This window comes from Calidris pugnax, unplaced genomic scaffold, assembly GCF_001431845.1.
Source record: "Calidris pugnax isolate Ruff unplaced genomic scaffold, ASM143184v1 scaffold41, whole genome shotgun sequence".
Taxonomy (NCBI): domain Eukaryota; kingdom Metazoa; phylum Chordata; class Aves; order Charadriiformes; family Scolopacidae; genus Calidris; species Calidris pugnax.
The window spans coordinates 9,421,248-9,438,083 of record NW_015094509.1 but is presented as its reverse complement, the minus strand read 5'-3'; the positions used below and the strand labels follow the sequence as shown (position 1 = coordinate 9,438,083).

General features: G+C 42.4%; 1 protein-coding gene across 1 annotated transcript in view; it reads left to right on the top strand.

Annotated features, from left to right (window-relative positions):
- Positions 1-16,293, top strand: part of NIPAL2 (NIPA-like domain containing 2) — a 53,547-nt gene extending 37,254 nt beyond the window's left edge. The window contains exons 6-11 of the mRNA XM_014965162.1: positions 2,890-2,986; positions 7,250-7,385; positions 9,782-9,870; positions 11,598-11,661; positions 12,910-13,004; positions 13,317-16,293. Coding sequence (XP_014820648.1) covers positions 2,890-2,986; positions 7,250-7,385; positions 9,782-9,870; positions 11,598-11,661; positions 12,910-13,004; positions 13,317-13,411 — 576 coding nt within the window. The 3' untranslated portion in view covers positions 13,412-16,293. The remainder of the gene's footprint in view (positions 1-2,889; positions 2,987-7,249; positions 7,386-9,781; positions 9,871-11,597; positions 11,662-12,909; positions 13,005-13,316) is intronic.
- Positions 16,294-16,836: the final 543 nt, after the last annotated feature.

The following is a 16,836-nucleotide window of genomic DNA, read 5'->3' as shown; positions in this document are numbered from 1 at the left end:
GGGGGGGGGGGGGGGGAAGTTCCTCTGGAGGGAGATGAGACCAGCACTTCACAAGAGATTGGAAAAATTGTTAAGCAAGGATTAGTCCAGGAATGCATTTTTTTAACCAACAGCAAAATGCTTTCGTAGATTCAACACATTTTACCAAAAAAAAAAAAAAAAAAGAGTTTTTTTTTGCTACCACCATCTATATGACCAGTTTAGGGCTTAATAGCCCTAAACTATCTCACAGATGAGGCTACAGACCTTCAGCTGAAACTATCACTTCATCACTTAGGAAGAATGCGTCACCTCACAAAATTCACCCTAATGACTGCTGTGAAAAAAAAAAAAAAAAGACCTTCCAGCCACCACAAAACAAAGTGCTCGTTCTGAAATAAGTGACATCATTGGCAAATTAATACGTTCCACGGTCAGAGGAATTATTGCACTTACAAAGCAGATATATTTGTCATACTTTTGAGCAAAGCTGAACGCTGGCCACCTGAGACTCAACCATCTCTCCAGCTCTGCTCTGCTGCGGGAACAAGGTAGTTTGCCCCATCCCTGGAAGTGTTCAAGGCTGGATGGGGCTTTGAGCAACCTGCTCTAGTAGGAGGTGTCCCTGCTCATGGCAGGGGGTTGGAAGGAGATGATCTTCAAGGTCTCTTCCAACTCAAACCATTCTATGATTCTGACGCAGACAGGGCAGCGAGAAGATGGATGGGCACGTCTATGGCACACAAAAAAGGGACAGGACCAGGCACCAGGATGATTCCAGAGCGCAGGATTAAACCACACCACTGCTGCAACAAACACATCTTATGGCCAAAAAACACTGCATGGAGTTCCACACCAGCGAGGCCTTAATTCGCACCTTCCCAAAAGCAACCCCTTGCCCAGGCAGTGAAGAGAGCTCTGATTATCACCAGCAAAACCCAGCGCAAATTAAAGCGGTGGGGAAAAAACCACCACTGGTTATTAACTGGAAACGAGAAACGATCCTGGTTTCCCTGACAGTTTTGTTGTCTTTCCCTATTTTTAAATACTTTATCGGGTTGAGAATGTCACTAAATGCCTCTGTGATCGCACGAGGCCACACAGCAGCCTGCCACCCGTGAACGCACACAGGGAGGGAAACCCTCACCCCCCATATTCTCTGTTAAATGCAAAAATTTAGACACATTCACCGGAGTAAATCTGAGTAAATTGCTTAATGCACCCATGAATATTTTGTAACATACATCACTTCTACCATCAGCTGCTTTATATCCACAGTTTAGATTCTTACCAAATTTTCGTAGATTCAACACATTTTACAAAAAAAAAAAAAAAAAGTGGTTTTTTTTAGTCTTGCGATAAATATTTGACATTTTTAAAAGGAAGGTGATATAAAATCCAGATTTTTGTTTATGGTGTTCTGAGATGCAATTGGCTCTCGGTTGTCTTTGGGAGCAAGGGATCAGCGTGAAGGTAAATAAAAAATAAATTAAAGCATAATTATGATCTGTTGATATTTTTGAACACAGCTAAACTGGGGGAGGTGTGAGTGTGGTTGAAAATTTTAGTAACTGAATGTGGCTGATGACTGCTTTCCTGCTGCAGTCACTCTCCAAAAGGAGAAATGGGCTATCTTACTTTATGTAACTGCCACTAGTAACTGTTTGGTCGCTTCTTTGGGAAGTTCATCAGCGCAACACCCAGGTCTTTTCGAGTCTAGTGCTGCCTTATGGCCACTGCTGGTTTAAGAGTGGAGTGACATTATAAAACATAAATTAGTATGTTGCTGATGAAACCAAGGAGATAGACATGAGGTTTTTCTATGACTTGTTTTGTTGGTAAAAAATTATAATAACCAGGTTCATTAATGATGACAATCTCATTTTCTGTCTTATTTCCCGCATTTGATTACTTTCCAACATGTGCAAATGAACCTATCTTTCTTCATCTTGTCTCTAAGTCTTCTGGGCTTCTGAGCACCTGTCAGTGCAGAGGTCCATCATCCTGTTTTTCTAAGTCTTTTGGGCTTCACAGAAGCTTTTTGGCTTTTGCACTTGCAGTTTACTTTAGGCATAGAGGGGTATTTGGGCAACGTAGGTAGGAGGGAGAATACCCACACTTTTGAGATGGCAAAAGGCAAGAGTTACTAAGGGAATCTGCGAAGAGACACACTAACAGCAAGTCAGTAAATTAAACTGTCTGCTCTTTAGCTGCCGTGTAATTGAAGGAGCAGGTCTGGACCATGCACAGTGTAGTTAAAGCTGCTTCAGCAACTGCAGATGTCCTGCAGTGTGGTCTGCTAGCGTGTCATTGAGCTTTTCAAGGTAAGCTCTTGACAGGTGCCTGTGATTTGAGAACCCCTACATGAAATACATGTTTTCTTCCTTACAATGTATGGCAGGAATTTTGAACAAAATGACAGTGTTTGGGGTGATTTTTTTCAGTAGGACAGGGGAGAAGGGCAAAGAGGGTAGCAAAAATAAGCTTGTTATGTCACAGAGTGACACTAGGAATATCACAGCGAGAAGGAGAGACTGCTGTTCCTCCACGTTAGTGCTTTTCTCCATAGGAATTATAAACAGAGTTTCTGTAAGAATTATTACTAATAAGCATGGATGTCTTTGCTGTCACATTAAAAATGCTACCAGTGACAAAATATAGCTAGAAGTGCAAAAAGAAAAGCTAAAGAAATAAGAAATTTAACTTTTGCTATAAAAGGTGAATGACAACAAGTGTTTGATAGCTCAGTCAACTGGCAATAAGGTTAGTTTTTAGCAGAAGATGCTTAATAAAATATTTCTCCTTTGAACTGTTAGAGCAGAGAAAATGAATGTGACATCTCAAAGACTTTGAATGAAGCATTTATTACATAGTTTCACAGCTCTAACTTTTCTTCCCTTTTATTTTCAGATCTTAGAAATTATAATATTCTGCATTCTTCTCTATTTTTACAAAAGAAAGGCTGTGAAGCACATCGTGGTTTTGTTAATGATGGTAGCACTACTGGGTAAGAACATATTATTCACTTTAATGTTCCTGTCTGTTACTTGATAATTCCTTGTCACTCAGTCTCCCCAGCTAGTTTAGATTAGTGCCATTTCAAAGCAGCGTGCTGAAGGAGAACCATTGAAACATTTCCCAGGACTTTTACTGTGGTCTCTTTTTGAAGAGAAAAGCTGATTATGAAACATAGATTCTCTGCTTATTGCTGGGACTATCTCTTTTTCCAGATTTCCTGAAATTAATTCATTGTGTGCAATGATATTCTGTAGCTTTTTTAAAATAACATTTTAGCTGTAGATCCTGGGAAAGGGGACTGTTTGAAACTTTGTTTTGCAGGGCAGGCTAGCTGTGAAAATAATTTCCTTAAAACAGAGCAGTTTAAGACCTTGTAAGCACTCTGTAAGCAAATGTGGTGATATGCTGTACAGGAACTTTTCTTTGAATTATCTATGCCTGTTTGCACATGCAAGTTTTCATACTTTACCACCTTTCCAGAAGCACAGCAAGAACTCAGGGGGCCACTGAAGTTCTAATTAACATTGCCACAATCAATACCCAGGGAAGCAAGGGTGATAATTTTATCAGTAAACTTTCAGTAAAGTTAAACTCAAGTCAGTTTTGAAAAATGTCAGGCATCTTCCTGTAAAGCTCCACCACTTGCAGGGATATATTAAGAATTTGTCACCACTCTATCTCCTGCCATCTTCATCTTGTCACTTCTCCATGAAACCCTGATGGGACACAACATTTCTTCGGTTGAAGTGAAAGGTGCTTGAACTGTTTTCACTGAGTTCAGTGGGTGCACGTATCAGTCTGCAAAGACTTAAAAAACACATTTCTAATGGAGCTTTGGTCATGAGTGGTTGCTAATGGTCAGGAGTGTTTTGATAAAATAGAATTTCGCTGAAGTTTGCCAGTTACACAATTTGGTTTTAACTGAATGAGAAAAACCTTCACAGATTTATTAACTGCCTTCCTTCAGATCCCTCACTGGTTTCTTATCAGCTAAAAAGCCCAGACTTTCAGATCAACTTTCTTGGGACAGTCTTCCCATTTAAGTTTCCCAAGGCTAGGAACATCAGGATCTGTAGCTCTGCAGAAGCCATAAAGGATTTCCATGGTCCCTGCATGAGGCAGAGATGGAAGAGCCCCAAAAGCCTTAGGTTTAGTGTTTGACTGCTCTTGGTTTGGAGGAGGGAAGTGCGAGTCCAGCCAGCCCTCATCTCCAAGTATGGGGCCAAGGGCCTTCAGCAGAGCTCACTTGAGCTGCTCTGCAGTTTCTTACCCTGCCATGAGGAGCATGGAGCACTGCACACTCCTGAGCAACGAGCGAGTCCAGCCTCCTTGTTACATATCTGGAAGCCTGAAGATCCCCAGATGGGCTTCTACACTTGACTGCTGCAGTTCTGGACAGACCCACCACGATGGCTGCCCCAAGCAAGGTCAATATACAGCTCTAGGATACATTGGCCATTGGGCTGCATGGCCCTATGTGCTTCCTTTGCCATGAAGCCTGCCAGCCCTGATGCCACTGGTGCCAAAGGGACACGTGGAGCTGCTGAACAGCAGCAGGGCTGCAAACACTTGCCACAGCAGGCGTGTTATAACTGTAGTTTGGTGGTCAGGCTGCAATCAACCAAAAATAACAATTTCAGCTGGTGGCTGCTGACATTTTGGTGAGCATATGCAGCTTCAGGAAAAATGTGTCATTATTTCTGCTCTATTAAAAAAGACACAAACAAACAAATCCTGGTTCATGGGAACTTTTGAAATACTGACATTTCCCTCGAGCAGGAAACCCAGAACTGTGGCTGGCTCTGGTTCCTGCAGCCATCCTGGTGCCTGGCAGTCCCCACAAAGCTACACTTGGAGCCTTCTGCTTGCTCTTCGACGTTTCTGCTGAGCAAAGTGATGCGGGGCTGAGAGGTCCCAGAAGCTTTTCTCCCAGCCATCTGGTACTTGCACTGTCCTCGGAGGGCCCTGGTGTGGGAGGGGTGGATGAGCCTTTGGGTCTCTGTGTGGAAAATTCTCAGTGGCAGCTCGTGGAAGGGGATTTCTGCCTTTTCTCATATCTGCATAGATACATTCCTGGTAGAGGGTTTGTAGAGATGTAAGTGAAATGTAGAAAGATTTCTTTAAAAAAAACATAGCCTTTGTGCTTCATTGGGTATGAGAGCTACTTTCATTATGAAGAAAATAGAGGTTATTGTAAAATCTGCAAATGTTTTACTTAGTAAAACTCTGTAAGCTCATTTGTTGAGAATTATTTTACCTCATGTATATACTGGGAGTTATCATAAGTTTGGGGGGAAATATTTGAGATTAAAGTGGGATTTCTGAGTTTCCTGCTCTAACAGCTGGAAAGTGACATCATTTGTCACACTAGCCTTGCAGGGGGGTCATTCTATCAGCGATAGGAAAACCATTTCCTAGGTTTTGAAACTTATTCCAGGGCTACTTTAACTCAAAAGTTCATTCCATTTTTCAAAAAAAACCCATACCAACCAACCAACCAAAAAACCCCTGATGCTTTCTTTTCTGGTTTGTTAAAATTATAAGGGATGGAAACTGCCCTTTCAGCAGAAACAATTTTTCATCAATCTTTACCCTTAGTTGGACAATTCAAAGGACTAATTTTTACCTGTAAGTGTTCTTTTAAAATAATAGCTCTCTCACATTAGAGTGCAAATCTCAATTTTTATGTAGGGTGCTTGTTGGGGCTTGAGTGTAGTTTTTTGGCTTTTTATCATACCATTAGCACCGCTGCAGGCCAAGATTTGACCTCCTCTGCTCACTTTTATTGCTATGTTTGTTAAACTGCTCCACCTATGTCCAGTACAGAGCAAGAAGTGAAGTACTAGGTGGAAAGGTTGTCATGAAAACAGGATCATCACAAGATGTATGCAACTCTTAAACTCCCCCTGAACTTTTGGACTTGCTATAAGAAAAATGCTCGCAATCAAAACCACAGACCTGAATCTGTTCTTCTTCCCCCACCTTTTCTCCCAAGGCTTGGCCTGAACTTTTTGCACAGTGCAGCTCCTCTTGCCAACCTGAATTTTGCAGTTACAGGAGGATGAATCAAACCACCGAAATCCAACACTCCTCAGCTCCGGGAGAGGCTGGAACTGGATCCCAGCTGGGGGACAGTGCTCCTGACGATTAATTACCTTTCTTCAAAGGTCATCTCTGCGCCCTGACTCTCGTTATCATTTTTTGTTTATTTTGAATTTGTTACATTTTACTTGCAGCGATCACAGCGTACTTGGGTTAGCTTCAACAAACCAAGAGCGCACTCCAGAAGGAAATCTGAAGTAACTCTTAGCTGAACTGTCAGTCCCTCATCTAAAAGATGAATATTGCAAGACTTCTCAGAACTGGCGACATGTATTAAAACCATCGCCTGTTTTCTGAGATTTGTTTCAGATGATGCAATGGCAGTGACTAAATGGATTGAAAACACACTACTGAAGTATTCTATTCAATGGGCTAAGTCCAGTAAAGGTCTTAAGAGCCCGGCCCGTGAAACGAAACACAGACCCCTGTGTTGGTTGATTGCTCCCTGTGCAAAACCAGAGGGGAGAGTTAGGCACCTTGTGATGCGACCCCAAAAGTCAGCTTTGGCCAGCCTTGGCCAGCTCCCGTCTCAGCAGAGGAACCCTGAGGGTGAGGAGTTATTTTAGGCTGCTGGTGTCACATGCAGGCTGCTATTAAGAGGTGTCCCAGCCATTTTGTACGGAAAAAGAGACCTCTCAGACCTCTCCTGAATAATGCATCATGGGCTCCAAATTAGCAGCTGGAGGATAAAGTATGTCTGGAAGATGTGGAGACTGTTGTACCACCTCCATCTGGTAGTCCAGTATTTAGGATTTGCCCAGCAGGGGGAAATGGATCCAGTACTTTCCTCTACCTGGGCTCAGCCTGTCTCAGGCACACTCAGAGTCCTACCTTGCAAGATTTTATCTGACTCTAACCTCAGTTACTGTGTTAGAAATTGGGTAGATGCAGGGTTGCAGATTTCAGTGCTACAAGATTTTCCAAGCAAAACACAAAGCACACATGGAGTTAAGGCCGCTCTGAGTTTAGGCAGTAACTTGGTGAGTGTTTGTAAAACCAAACGCTTGGTTTTAGGTGCCCAAATCCTACCTCAGTGTGTCTGCAGGTTATCAGCTCTGTGGCTCTGACCTGACACCTTGTCCTCCCTCATGGATGCTCTAAGATCCCTGTTGTGAATCCTGCCCAGCTAATCTCTCCCTTTCCCTTTCAGCCTCACTGACTGTCATTGCTGTAAAGGCTGTGGCCAGCATGATAACACTCTCTGCAAAGGGAAAAATGCAGCTAACGTATCCTGTTTTCTATATCATGATTGTTTTAATGGCAACTTCTTGTGCTTTCCAAGTCAAGTAAGTGAGTTTCTACTTATCTCCTAACATTTGTACCCATTTGTCTGTCATTTTTTTTCCAGTACTGAGATCAACTCCAGATCCAAGTTGCACTTAAAGGCAACAAATTCCTGGCAGAACCTTGACAGATGCATGAATTGCCTACAGCTGAGTGTATTGTTTATTTAGGCTTTATTTCTCAGTTTTTAATTAATTAATTATACAGAAGCTACCTCATCTCATTAGCACCTTATACAAGGTCTTAACAAATGTAATTCTAGTTTTGGCACAAGTTTTGAACTCATGAAATGAAATTTTTTTTGGTTACTTTTAGCAACTTCCATTGCTGAATAATCCAATGGCCATGTTTACCCTCATTATGCATATCTTTCCCATAGCCTATGTCAACCATCAGACCAAAAAAAGAGAACTTACCCCAACTTTCTCCCTGCCTCTGTTAAATCTGCATGTTGTGTTTGCTACCCTGTATGTCTGTACTTTTTAAAGAAATAGTTAACTTTTGGTGAGCAGGGGACATCTGAGTTTTCCCTGTTGGCCTCTGGCTGTTCAGTGATTGTTTTATGCTGCCTTCACAGATTTCTGGGGGTGGCAGCATGGTAAAATATGACTTGCAGCTGAACTGAGAGTCCGTTCCCTTTATGTCGGTCCCTCTGCTTCAGGTGCTGATAGCATCATTCAGTAATCTCATCTAGACTGCTCCAGTGCGAATCTGAGTGTTTACTTGCATGATTATTTTCCGGTAGAAGAGCCAACCCAGCTTTCTCGTGGCAGAACATACCATTCCCATGTGGAATCAGAAAGTCCATGCGTTATTATGCAGTGACTCTCCATGGCTGACTCGGGAACTCCCCTGTAACAGATTATAAAGTGATTTACATCCAGCTTGTCTTTGCTGGGAGAACAGCTCAGGGCGTTTAAAATAGGAAATAAAAACTTGGTAAATAGGAAGCTGCTGAATTAACTTCTCCTTCTTGCCAGTTTTTCTTTCTTTCATTTGCTGGGTCAAAATTAAAACTGAAGTGGAATGTGCCCATTTCAATCCCTGGGCTCAATGTCTCTTTCTGTCTTCTTGGTTGGACACGTTTTCTAAAAAAGAGAGTGCTGTCAGTCTAAATTTTTCATTTTATTTGTTTCCTCTCTTATTTTATTGGACTGTTGTGTGTTAGCTCAGAACAGCCTGTGCTGCAACGTCCTCCTGGATTCAGTGCTGGGCCTTGGTATCACTGTTTTGGTCCCTGTGACCAAGTTTGTTGCAAATGGGAGAAAATAATGAGGTGTTTTCAATGACTTCAAAATCCTGACTATCCTGTGGATATGTAGGATTTCTTTATTTTTAAAGCACCATGGAGACTGTTCAACAGTTGCTAAAATAACCATGCAATTACTTTAATGGCTAAAACAGATCCAAGCTTGGATTTTTACTGTGCACATATATCGTACCAGTGAAACATTTAAGTGTGGTTCTTTTTATAGGTTTTGAATACACTCTGCAGCCTCCTGATTTTTCTCTTTTGGTCTGAAACGCATCATTCACATAACAGAGTATCTGCCGGTGCATCCGAGAGTTCACACTCATGATTCATCACCCTGTGTGTAAATGTTGATAGCTCTGGTCTCTGTAGAAGTGCGTTAGTTGCTTTGCCTTTTTCATCAGCTGATGAAGACTGGGCGGGCTTCTCCATGGCCAGTGTCTTAGTCCTGCAGGTTTGTGTGCAGTCTATGCTCCTGCACACTCTTGCTCTTGATTCTGGTGAGGGTTTGTGTTGCCTTTCTGAGAAGCACAGCAGAGAGTTTCCAACCCAAGGAGCACAGGCTTGGAGCCGCCTTCCTGGACTTTCCCGGCAGGACAGAGTGTGTCTGGGGTAGGATTGCATGGATAAACATACAAATATGTGTTGTAGCCAAGTTGGATTGAGCAGTAGCAGCATGGGGACTTCAGCAAAGTGAAACAGTTCCTACGAGGACTTGCGTGTTCATGTCCGTGCTGGAAATAATACCCTAACACAACCTGTTTAAATTAGAGCAACTTGTCCCTGGCTGCTCGCAGGCAGCACTGCTTCCAAGAACCAATGCAGACCATAAGCAGTAATACCCCAGCATTCCTCCCTTATCTGTGGCAGACAAAATTTTTCCAACAGTGCTTCAAAGGACTCTCCAATGACAGCCTATGGCCAGAAGAACCACGGCAAGCCTCTTGCTTTTGCCTATTTGTTTGTACTCTGCAGAGTCAAAACCAGAAGGTAAATTCAATAGACACATGCATCTCTGCAGGGCTACTTGCTATTTTGCTAAGAAATGGTCACACTTATTGTTAAACTGACATAAAGTGTCTTAACCTGACTTAAAGTGCAATGAATCTCCTGTGGGCATGAGGTGCAATAACGCTTGTCTTCCAGGTTCTTGAATCAAGCAATGAGTCTGTATGAAGCGACAGCAGTTGTGCCCATTAATTTTGTGTTCTTCACCACCAGTGCCATCATTTCAGGTTTGTTTCTGGCCTTCTGCCTTCACAGAACGATTTTCTAAACATCAGGTTTTCAAGAATAACTGCCTGTGAACAGAAACACAAACCAGTCATGTTTGTCTTCCAAAAAAAAATTTTTCCTAAGTGACAGGTGTTTAAGCTCTGAAAAATGAGTTAGTTCCCAACTTTTGAAGCAAAAATAAAAATAACCAAATTCTAGCATTTCCAGAATTTATATGTATGGTTTACTGTGCCTTGCATACTAGAAGTACCTGCATTTATCCTAGCCTCATCTTGACATCCAGTAAATGCATTTACCATGTGCACACCAGCCTCTCCATATCCGAACTGGTAGAGTAATTTTAACAGCCTGGCAAACTACTCAAATGACAACCAGCTGTGTTTCATAGTAGTTAGTGTATATTCAGTTTCAGAAGGTGGAATTCTAGGTTAAGTGAAGGAAATAAAATGACTCCAAAGACCTTTTAAGCATTTAACGTTTTATTCTGGGTGAGAACTTCGAACTCAGTGTTGTTAAAGGAGGACTGCAAATCTTGGGAATGATGCGCAGCGTAATAACACGAACGGGGAGGACGACTAAGATGCTGCATCAGCAATGAGCCAAAATGATCATGTTGTTAGAACATTTATGACTCATTTTAACGCACGCTGGGGGCTTTCCTGTCATTGCTGTGCCGGAGTTTCTCATGCAGAGCTGCCATTAATGAGAAGGGGAGTTAGGTTCATGCACAGATTGCCTCAGCACCTGCGTTAGACGAGACCTACACTTTGTGACTGAGAGGAGACTTGTGCCAAAGGGGGGTTGCGTTCTTGTGACCATATGGGGAATTTGGCCTTGGGCCGCCTTAAAAGATCAAGTACCTATTCAGGAATGGCTTAATAGCTTTGAGACTGGATACACACGCATTTGCACCAGGTTACTTAAACCAGTGTAGGGCTTAGAAGAACAACCTCTGCTGAATCTTGCTGGGGTGCTCATAGAAGACACCTCATCTCATGATTCCTCCACCCCAAGTTACAGCCTTTGAAGATACAGTCACACTTCAGCTGCCCTGGTTCACACTCTGGCGTTTCTAGGCAAAACTATGCTCATCATTGGTTTAAAGCTAATATTCTTGGCTGTGAATTGGGGCAGCTGAGATCCAGATACACATCTGGTTCTGTCACCTCCACTGCAGAGGTGCTAATTCCTGAAAGAGGGGTGACCAGAAAGAGTTAGTGATCCCTTCAGCCAGAAAGATTTGGCAAACTTGGCTGCTGGAGCTCTTAACTTGGTGTAAACATCAGGGACACAGCTAGTTATAGCAAACCTGTTCCCAATTGGAGTTAAGATGTCCACATGGTCTGCTGGAGTGGCTTAACTAAATCCATGAAGAACCTGTTAGCTATATTGGTATGACTCTGCTTGTGAATAAGACCTTGAGTTTGACCTGCATAAAAACTGTTGCTGACAATGCAAAAAATACCTGCATCTGTGCAGTTACTAACACAGCACATGCTCCAAACGGAGAGACTAAATCTTCTCCAGTCCTATGCAGTATCTCAAGAAAGTCTAAATAATGGAATACGGGCACATGAAGTGAACCCATCACAATGTGTATTAATACCTTATTTGGGATTTTTTTTGCTCCATTTGAGCATGACACTGCTCCTGACCCTCCCAGCTGTAATTCATATCACTTGGAAGCCAGTCAAGATCTGCAATTCTTGTTTCTGTCACATTCCAGGGCTCATATTTTATCGGGAATTCCAAAGTGCAGCTTTGCTGAACGTGTTCATGTTTCTGTTCGGGTAAGTGTATCAGCCTAAAATCTGCACTAACAGTTGTATTGAAACAGCATTGCCTTGTGGAATCCCTTCTTTTCTCAGTAAGAAGAAACCCGTCTTGTTATTAAAGTATTATGGAATAGCCATTATAGTAGGATAAAAAAACATTAAAGGAAAGATTGATGTCTGTGCTTTGGGAGTTAGGAGGCCTGGTTTTGAATCCAAATATGTAAAAATGTGAGACACTTATGAACTACTAATCTCATGACGGAATGAAAAACCAGCAGCATGTGTTCCTCCAGCAGGAAGGAGAAGTCACTGTTCTCCACAAAAGGGTGGGGGTGCTTTTACAACTGCGAGAAATCTCTTCCCACGTTACCTTCCACTTGCGTGTCCGTCTGATCTTTGCTGCCACTGACCATGGGCAATTTTATGAGATGCTTGCCTACGAGGCAGTACTATAGTATGTCTCCCTCATCTTCCTAGGTGTTGTGAGAGCAGAAACCTTCTGCTGGCTCCCAGCACCTTAACGACCCTGGGGGCATGTGACAGTTACTTGATAATGGACATGAGATGGTTAAAAGCATCTCCCAGAACTGCTGGAGGTGTCTTGCCACAGTGCTGTCAGATAAAGAGGGCTGATAATTACAGACATCTTCATGCTCCGCAGTCAGATCAGAGTAGGTACATACAACCGCTATGTTGTTTGACTGCAGGAAAAGTGACAGAAAATGGAGATGAACAAATTCAACCCATGTATTTGGCAGGCAGGAATTAGTGGTTGTGTGTCCAGCACAGAGCAGATAGAAGATTTATCCAAGCAGAGCAGTTTCTCATCACTCCTGGCTTACAGCTTGCCCCTGAGACACACAGTCAAACGAGAAAAACAACAGAGATGTTGATTATCTGCAGCAAGACTGAGTTGTTAATGAAATTGTAAATGCTAGAATGCTAGCTTAGATGCTCTGTGAAGGTCTGCTCAGGGATTCAGATGTTGTGGTCTCACGCTCACAGGCATTTGATTAGGTATATATTGCTGAAAGTGTAATTTTGGCTGCAGAGCCTTTGGAACTGATAATAAAGCTTCAGGAGGCAAAAAATAGACTGAAAGGGAGCTCAAGATGAATTTATAGGGCTGCCAGGAAAGAAAAGTTTCTTTATAAGCTGAGCAGCTTGAGTTTGGAAGTCCTTGAAAAAGAAATGTGGAAAGACACTCTCATCTCAGATGCAGTGAACTGTTTCTAATGATACTGTGCCACTGTTATTTTGCAGGTGTCTCTTGTCTTTCCTTGGTGTATTTGTAATTGCAAGAAATAAAAGAGAGGAGCATTTACAAATTCCTTTTATTGACTGTGGACTTATTCCTGGTAAGTATGGCTTTTTTTCTGTCTCTGTTTAAAAATGAGGTATCAGATAATGGGATGACCTAAGAGAGTTGAGTCACAAATGTGCTCTAGTCATATTTAATAAATATACTGTTCCCTTAATTTCTATTCCTGTTCCCAACAGATTTTTCAAAGAATTTTTCAGAGTTTTTCCAAGCTATTGTTACAACCAGTCAAATGAAAACAATGATTACTGGAGCAAAGAATGTTTAAATGATGGATTGGTGGGGGATTTGTTTTATTAAAATTCTTCACAGAGTTGTTGTTTTTCCCTCTCTCACCCCATTTCCTTAGGAAAAAAAATGACAGGCAAAATACAACCAGATTCTCGCAGTTCATGCTATGGCACTTTGAATAATGAAGACAACTCAGTGAAAAGTCAAAGCTGAAAGAAAAAAGCACCTTACATGTCAATTAACAGGAGGAACACCACTGGAATGAGGATCAGCAGCACCTTTTTGTTGGACGTATTCAAGCATATGTTGAACTCCTGTATGTTGATGAGTCATAGTATTATTTAATCCTACTTAATTTATCCCATGTCTGTCCCAAATGTGTTCTGAAGATAAAGGAAGCCTTAAGAAAAACTAAATAACCATTAATGAAATGGAGCATCCCGGTAGTATCAACGCCGCTTGGTGATATTTTTAGAGTCTTAATTGCCTTGAAATGCAAATAGGCACAGAACAGGATTATGAAAATTCTCCTTTGAAGCCCCCCGGATCTGTGTAGATGCTTAAAGACAAAACTGGAAAATGAGGAGGATTTTCATAAATTACTTCAAAGTATTCTGCTATATGTATAATACCTTTAAAAATTGTATCCTTCCTGCTCAAGAATCAAAAATGCGGGCTTATATACAGTATACACAAGTATATACACACAAAGTATTTTATATTATGTGTAGAGGGAAAATCTTATTTTCTGCCATCAGACTAATTATCTTACCTTCCAAGGAAATAAGTACTTGTATGAGGAGGGGGAAAGAAGAGAGCAGTTGCCACAGCCATAGGCACGTGCACACACACACACACACATGTTTGTGGTACCCAGCAAAGGCAGGGCGAGGGAGCCAGGCTTGACATTTTACATCCTCCCAGGAGACTCCTCTGCACTGGCCTGGAATATACTACCTGTTAGTATAGCGTAGCCTGAGGTTTAGCCTCTTCTGGTTTTGGGAAAACAAGGTTGTAGTTAAGAAAGTGCGAAATTCTCCAGAGGGACTGGGGTAGCCAGGCTCTCTCCCTCAATGCGTCTTGGAAAAATACTCCTAAAAAAGAAAAGTAGGACAACTGCTTCCTTCTTAAACTGCTGGTGATCCAGGATAAGGAACGGCTGTAAGGAACAGGGTCACAAAGAGTCATGGTAACAGAACAATTTTTCCTTCATTAAACGGTAGTGTCTCCATGCTGATTTGAAGAGCCAGCAGTGATGGGAACCATGGCAATACAGGCTCTGCAGTCAGGTCTGGGAGGTCTCTGTGTCCCTCAGTCCCTGCCTCCCAGCAAGAAAGCTTCTTCTGGGAGTTCATCATGGATCTCTTTACCCCTGCCTGGTAGCACTGATCTGTCTCAGATGGCACAGCGAGGGTCAGGCACCTCCTCTGCAGAAAGAAGTGAAAGTGCTCTTGAAAAGCATTTGTGTCTTGGACAAGATACTTCTTTTAGGTTTGCATTAATCTGCAGTAATGGTTAAGGGCCATAGGCTGTATGGATTTTGCTTCAGTGGCATATGAGGAAATGAGATCTCCTTTTTTTCCCGGAATAATTTTTTATTTCATTTCAAAGTAGGTACAGTTGAAGGTACGTAACACAATTTCATTTCAAACCCTACAAAGGGCACAAATTGCTGCAGTTTTTTCTATGCAGCAATATCCTGGGAGCCAGGGCACAGGGTGGGGGGGTGTGAAGTTGTTTTCCAACCTGGACCTTTTCCAGCTGGCACAGGACGAGGCTCTGTGTCTGCACCTTACTTGTACCAGCTGCCTGCCTGTGGCCTTCCTTTCCCCTCTTACAGCTTGAGTTCAAGTTTCTAAAGCTTAAAATAACAGAAAAAAAAAGCGCACATTCTTTTTGTATGCTTTCTCCAGGGAATAAGGGCATGCCTCTATCTTTCTTTTGCAAGTCAAATTTAAGCCACTTTCTAAGTCTCAACTGAGAATGTGTGCTAAAGATGCAAATAGGAGGCCCACAGTTTTTCGTTCTGTCACCTCAGAAACAAATGGGTGAAAGGATTTGGTTTTATTTCTTTTTTAAATGATTGGCCTTGGGCATCTTTCCGAAATCTGTTTCCATGATTCAGGAGGCTGGGTGAGATAAAATGGGTTACCTGGTATAGGATTTTCTCTTTAAAGCAGGAACCTCTAACCTCTTTAAGGTCCCTTCCAACCCAAACCATTCTATGATTCCATAAATCAAACTTAATAGTCTGTGGCAGGTTCTTATTTATTTTAAACTACTGTCTTTCTTCTTGAACAACACTTCTTTTCTTCCCGTGGGTTTATAAAAAAATTAGAAGGGTTAAAATGTTTTCTGTAAACTTGAATGTAATTGAAATTAATTTATGGAGCAAAATACTGGTGGGAATTAAGTGCAATTAAAATTTGTGATTTGACATGATTTTTGAGATGTGAGCATGTTCCAACTAATTAATGTATTACAAGATTGGAAAAACTCAGAGATGAGAATTCATTACTACTCTGCCAAGAAAGGGACAGGATTTGTTTCAAGAATCAGTTTCTAATCAATGTCATTTTCAGATTCTGCTTGTGATATTTAGGTTGCAAACACCACAGACAAATGCCTGCTAAAAGAAAAGCCTTCCACTGGAATACAAAATGTCTCTGGAGCTCTTCTCTTTAATAATGAGTTATTTTCTTGCGATGTTTTTTCCTGACATCAAAACCGTGGGCCAGACACAAAGCTGCAAAACTTGCACCTGCAGACTGAACTTTCTTGAACAGATCCTCCACGGGACGTGAGGACATCAAACCACGGGAAGGCGGGGTGGGCAGGCGGCGGCTCACGTGGTCCCCCAAGCTCCAGCTTGGGATTTTGGACAGACCAGAACCAGCAGGACTCGTTTAGTGCTTGTTCCACTGCTGGTCACGCTGCGGTGAGAGATGAAGTATTAACTGGCCATGGGCCTGGAAATGGGAGCTCTGGAGCAGAGCGAAGCTGTTTCATTTTTGCCATAAAATATCAGGATGCATTTACCAAACGTTTTCAGCTGGCAAAAAAAAAAAAAAAAATTAAAAAAATTTTGGACTGGATTTGCATTTCTGCTCATGGTAGGGGCCTGGCGTTAACCTAGCAGGCTTATTGCCTGCTCCTTGCTACAACCCAGCTTTTGGTGGCCTCCTGTTTCGCATGTAAGTGCACTGGTCACCTAAAACCAAAGGAGGGAGGTTGGACATGACAGGGGCTTGAGTTTCTGTGCTTTGAAGCCGTGGTTTCATGCACCTGGTGAGCTGCTTGAACGGCTCAGTGCTATGTAACCTCTCGTCCTCTTTTTCCCAGCTGTGAGGTCCTGTGAGCCAGTTCAGCTCGCTCAGCCCGCAGAAACCAGCTGCTTTCTGCTCCTTGTTGGGTTGGCTCCCTGAGCTGAGCCAACCAGGCTGACTGGAGCGTTTGGTGGGAAGGAGGAGAGGGAGCGAGACCTCTCTTCTTTAGGGGGAAGTATTACGTTAGTTCTCTCCTTCTGAGGAGCTTCACCGTGCAGCATGCATCCTGCTAAGCTCAATCCTCGTGTGTCACCATAGTGAGCGTTGAGTCGCTCCATGTGGGGAGGAAAATAGGTGGCACAAGGAGTGCCC